This window comes from Hippocampus zosterae, unplaced genomic scaffold (genome assembly GCF_025434085.1).
Source record: "Hippocampus zosterae strain Florida unplaced genomic scaffold, ASM2543408v3 HiC_scaffold_258, whole genome shotgun sequence".
In the NCBI taxonomy this organism is placed as follows: domain Eukaryota; kingdom Metazoa; phylum Chordata; class Actinopteri; order Syngnathiformes; family Syngnathidae; genus Hippocampus; species Hippocampus zosterae.
In genome coordinates, this window is record NW_026262834.1 from 24,079 (window position 1) to 29,522 (window position 5,444).

The following is a 5,444-nucleotide window of genomic DNA, read 5'->3' on the forward strand; positions in this document are numbered from 1 at the left end:
ACATCGAGCAGCGGAGTCCGCGCTGGTGCGAGATGCTTTCGATCGTGCAGGCAGACCTCGCCTGCCGCTTGCGCCCCGAGCAGGATTTTTTTGCCCTGCGCTTGATCAGGAAGTATTCGCTTTTGTAGACGTCTCCCATACTATGCGCCCGGGGGTGTTCTTTTTTCCAGGCGGCAGGCAGCTGCACGGGCGGGCGGCCCACCGCCTTCTTGCGGGCGGGTCGGGCAGTCAGCTGGAACTCAAACTGACGAGGGGTGATACTGCGGGTGAAACTGGGCATTAAATCAGAGGGTTGACTGAGGTAGGGAGGAGGGGAGCAGAGGTGGACATGGCCGAGTGGTCTAAGGCGGTAGATTAAGGCTCTATTCCGAAAGGGCGTGGGTTCAAACCCCACTGTCCACACTTTTTTGATATGTACCACCACATCCACTCCGCCAAGATCAAGGTGGCCGACCCCAGTCACCAGCCCCTGGACACGGTCGCCCAACTGGAATGGCTGGGGGGCGACGAGCGCTTTTTCGTGGCAGGCGGCTGGGACGGCTACCTCCGGGTCTACACCATCGAGAACAGTACCTATACTCAGTCCATCAAAGAGGTTTTCAGTCTGTTCCTCGGTGAGCCCATCATCTGCATGGCCATCGTCCAAAGCCACGTCTGTGTCGGGCTGGCCAATGGCGCGATTTACTTCATTGACCTGAACTCGAAATCGCAGAGCTTGGTGGGCCGGCACGAGGGCCCGGTCACGATGCTGGCGTGGAAGGAGAACATGGCCATGCTGGTGTCAGGGGGGACGGACAAGAAGGTGTTCTTCTGGCGACTGGGCGACCCCAGCCCGTCCGGCTCACACATCCTGGGAGAGCGCGTGCTGAACGGGGACCTACGGGGGAACGCCCTGGTGCTGGGCCTGTCGAACGAGAACTACATCTGTTGCAACCTTGACCTGACGATGAAGCAGGACATGGTGAGATCCTCACTGGGCTCATACTCGGTGCTGTCGGCGGTGCGCTTCAACCAGCAGCTGAGCATCTGCCTCATGGGCTCGATCGACGGCCGCGTGGCCATCAACAACGTCGGCAAGAGGCACGAGCAGTACGAACTGGAAAAGGCCCTGATCTTCAAGGCCTGCAAGGTAGAGAAAGAGACCTCGTCCTACATCAAGACGGATATAAGCCATCCCATCAACTGCATGGACTTCCACCCCCATCACTCCGAGAACTTTGCCTGCGGGTCCGCTACCAACAAGCTCGCCATCTGGAACACCAGCAGTCGCAACCATGTGATGATCATCGACGTGGACTCCCCGGTGACGGCGGTGCGTTTCTCTCCCTCGGGAAAGTTGCTGGCCTACGCTCTGGGCGACGACTGGCGCAACGGACTCTGCATGTTCGGCAAGGTCGCCCCCAGCATCCTGGTCGAAAGGCTCTGATCAATCATCTTAATGAAGCGACCCAGCACCGGCAGAACTCAAGTCGCCCTCGAGCGTCAGGCCGCCTTCGCCAAAAAGCTGGCCGCCACCAACCAGCGCTACTTCAAGAGCTGTTCGTCCATCGACACCCGGGCTCTCGAGGCCAAGAAGCAGACTTTCTCGGGGCAGTGGAAAGTCGGCTTGAAACGCACCTCGCGGCCGGTCCTCTCCTAGTTCCTGGAAAAGCTGCGCAAGCGAACGGATGAATTCCTGACTGTCTGGGAGAAGTTCTGGCTGGTTTACGATTCCGAGATCGGGCTGATGCTCCAGGTGGTCAAGGGACTTGAAGGCTTTGCAACCTTCACCCAGGCGCTCGTAATGCGCGACAAGGAACTCAGACGCAACATCGAGCCGGCCGACGTTCGCAGCCATTTCCAGGCCACCCAGATGGTCTTCAAGTCTGAGTCGGACGAGGCCAAGCTTTTTGAGCTCGGGCTGTTCACCTCCTCCTTGGTCAAGGACATCAGGACTCGCTCTGAGTTGAAGCATGAAAGCGCAATGACGGCTATTCGAAGCGAGCTCGACAAGCTCGGGCAGGCCTACGAGTCTGTGCAGATGCATCGCCGGCCGGAGCTGCAGCGGGAGGACGCCTTGATCAGGACCTCGCTTGAGAGCAGGGCGGTAGAGCGGCCCCTGCTGAACGGTCTGCTGGGCGAGGTGCAAAGACTCGAGAGCAAGCACGGCGCGGTGAAGATCAGCGAGCTGGAGAGGCAGAAGTACGCCTTCCTCAGCCAGGAGATGCAGCTGGTCACCCGACGGAGCAGCCGGCTCTATCAGACCCTCTACTGCTGATTTAATGTCTTCGATCGACACACTGCCCCTCTGGGAAAACTGGCGGCTGGTGGACACCGCCTCTCCCTCGAGGGCCGTACTCGCCCCAGTCACGTTCCAGTACGCCGTCCTCAGGCCGCCCGGGGCCTACCTGCGGGCAGTGCTGCCCCTGCTGGCAAATATCAGTTTGGTCGCGGCCCGACACCAGTCTAGTCAGCTAAACTTTTCCATCCCCCAACTCCTGGTTGTGTGGTTGTTTACCTTGACCCTGACTGAACTCAGTTACTTTCGGCGGCTCGGGCTGGACAGCCTCGGCAGGCTTGTCTCCGCGGGAGGGCTGCTGGGAGTGGCATGCGGGTTGGCCCCCACTTTGCCCTACCTGTATGGCGACATCGGCCCCCGCCTCAAGCTGGCCGCCCTGCTGCTGCTCGATCTAGGAGTGATCCTGCTGCGCACCAAATGTGTCTCAGCCTAGTGGAGACCAGATCACTAGTTCAGCAGTTCCCTGTGGCACGCCTTGTATTTGATCAGCTGTCTGCTGGCAGCCAGCAGTGAAAGAAGCACTCCCAAGCGTGTCTAGCTGCTGCTTGCTCAGCTTCTGCTCCCCTTTCTACTGAATTTAGTCGAACTGACCCTCGGCGCAGCCGCCCTGCCGGTCTGCGTCGGTGCAATGGCAGCAATAGCAGGGCCTGGGCTGCTGCTGGTGTTGCTGGGGCTGGGGGGCGGGCTGGCGGGCTTGCTGGTGGCACTGGACCGGCTGCACTTCAGCGCAGAGGGAGGGTGGGACCTACCTTTTGTAGAGGAATATCACTGAGCCAATTGACCGCAATTGTTATTTGAGTATGTTTGGGCCGGTTCTCAAGCGTACCCTGCACGACACGTCCGCCCGGCTGCGGCCCGGACGCCAGGCCCGCTCCCAGTACCAGCAGGCCCAGCGACTCACCGAAGAGAACACCAACAAGCTCTCCACAGAGTTCCCGCACCACTCGATCCGGAGCATTCGACAGCTGCTCGAGGAACTCGAAAACGACTTGGAAATGGTTCGAGGGGTGCTGCTGAAAGATGATGGCTCGGACCCGATCCCTTCCGAGCCGAGCAGCGAGGGCGGCGAGGACTAGAGGGGTGAGACCTTGGTGAACCAGATAATCCGAGAACTGCCTGCGAACGAGTCCAAGGCCCGCGGGTACCTTCAAGCGCGGCTGAGCTCGAATCCGCTGATCCAGAAAATCAGTCAGCAGCGGGCCCGCATTGGACACTTCTAGGGGCAGAACCGGGTGCTAAAACGGGCCTTCTTCAAGCTCATGGAGAGGGAGCAGCAGCGCAGGACGGAGGTGCAGGCCGCCCAGCAGTAGATCCGGGCGCTGGCGCTGGAGGCGGTGGACATCCAGAACCGGATCCGCAGTTTTTTTCTGCTGAGTGAGCGGCCCGAAGACCCCATGCCGGACCGCGAGGACCAGGTGTTCTGATAATCCAAATTAATTTGTTGAAATGAAGGAGCTGGCAGCCTACGCGCTCTGCGTCCTCGGAGGCACTCCCAAGCCCAGTACCCGGCTCACCAGCTGCCGACCACCTCAAGAAGGTCATCGAGGCCATCGGCGGCACTCCTGACCCCGAAATCTCCAAGAAGGTTGTCGAGGGCGCAGGGGGTAAGGACCTCAACACCATCATCCAAGCAGGCCTCAAGGCAGTCGGCAATGCGGGTCCCGCCCCCGCCGCAGCCCCTGCGGCGGCCGCGGCCAGTGCCAAGGACAGCAAGAAGGACGCCAAGAAGGAGGACAAGAAGAAGGAGGCACCCAAGAAGGAGGCTCCTAAGGAGGATTCGGACGAAGGCATGGGTGGGGCTGGCGACCTGTTCGGTGACTTCTGAACCAGCCTTGACCTTATTCGTATCTTAAATGCAAGACAACAAAAGGCAACTGAACCACTACTACAACCCCCTCAAGAACTACGGTGAGGGCGTCCCCACGACCGGCGTCTCGGGGCCCGTCCGCCGCTACCTAGAGCAGCAGCAGTCCCCACAGCCTCGCAAACTGCCGCACCAGCAGGACTCTCTTGAGGAACTCATCCACCCGGACTAGAAGCCCTCCTCTCGACCTGGAATGCAGCCGAACAGCTACAAGGAGAACATTGAGCAGTTCTACCGTGGGCACACGCCAACTCAGGAGAGCATGGCCCATTACGAGGGCAGCATCAGGGGCATGCAGGCTCGCTATGGGGCAGAGCCCCTCGCCCCTCGTGACCGCTACCCGGACCCGAGGTAGCCCCAGCCCTCAAGCTAGCACATCATGGACCCCCAGTTCTAACGCAACCGTGATCTTTTCTATGCGGACCAAATTCCAGACCGAGACAGCACCAGGAAGCATCACAGTCTGCGGCAGGCCATGGAGCGGGGCAGTGCACCTCGCTCCCGGCACCAGCCAATCCCGAGCACGCGCGACCCTGCTTTCCTCAAGAACATGAGGCTTTTCTACGGGGAGGAAGAGGGCAAGCCCTCTCCCTTCGCGAGAAGGAAAGAGCCCATGGAATCTCCGCCCTCGGCGTCTTCCCAACTGCGGATGGAGCCTTCTCGGCATTTGCAGGTGTAGCCTTCTCGGCACTCAAACAGACTCCCCAGCTCCCAGCTGCGGGAGTCACAGATAAGATCAGGCAAGCCGATAGTCCTGCTTCCGTTCCAGTTCCCGATCAAGATGCTGGCGAACATCGTCAACGACCACCCGCTGGTGGTGATGCCCGAAGGAATGCCCGCGGGAGAGGTGGACCTGCTGCTGGGGAGGTACGGACTGAGCGCAGCCGGGAGTGAAGTGTGGCTGGTGCTGCGCGGAGAGGAGCACGAGAAGGGGATGATTATGGCACTGCGGGAGCAGGGCGCGCGGGTGCGGGGCCTGGGGGCCATGAACTCCAAGCTCGAATTCATCTTCTGACGCATCATTTCTCAAAGATCCCGTGCATTTTGCCGACATCCGCCTTCAGGAACCTGAGGTCTTCCTGCAGTAGTTCGTAGCGGGCAGAAAGCCGGTCAAACTTCTCTTTGTATTCTCTTGCGAGCGACTCGCTTCTCTTGAGCTGCTGGTTCTCGCTCCTGAGGCGCTCGACTTCCAGCGTCAGGGCCATCACCTGCTTGCTCTGTGTAGCCTCGAGAGTGGTCGTCTTGGCTTGCAGCTAGCAAACCTGCATTTCGAGCTGCCGATTGGTTTGCTCGAACTGAGAA

At 60.0% G+C, this 5,444-nt stretch overlaps 1 protein-coding gene and 1 non-coding gene across 2 annotated transcripts; both read left to right on the forward strand.

The window, feature by feature from the left end:
* Nucleotides 1–322: 322 nt before the first annotated feature.
* Nucleotides 323–402, forward strand: trnal-aag (transfer RNA leucine (anticodon AAG)). The gene has a single exon. It is a non-coding gene; the product is annotated as a tRNA-Leu (tRNA).
* A 10-nt stretch (nucleotides 403–412) lies between these two features.
* On the forward strand, nucleotides 413–1,426 carry LOC127594783 (uncharacterized). The gene has a single exon (XM_052056547.1). The coding sequence runs from the start codon at nucleotides 413–415 to the stop codon at nucleotides 1,424–1,426; it is 1,014 nt and encodes a 337-aa protein (XP_051912507.1).
* The last annotated feature ends 4,018 nt before the right edge of the window (nucleotides 1,427–5,444 follow it).

What these genes read in the sequence shown, in the direction of transcription:
- LOC127594783 (XM_052056547.1), top strand. Translation starts at nt 413, where the DNA reads ATGTACCACCACATCCACTCCGCCAAGATCAAGGTGGCCGACCCCAGT.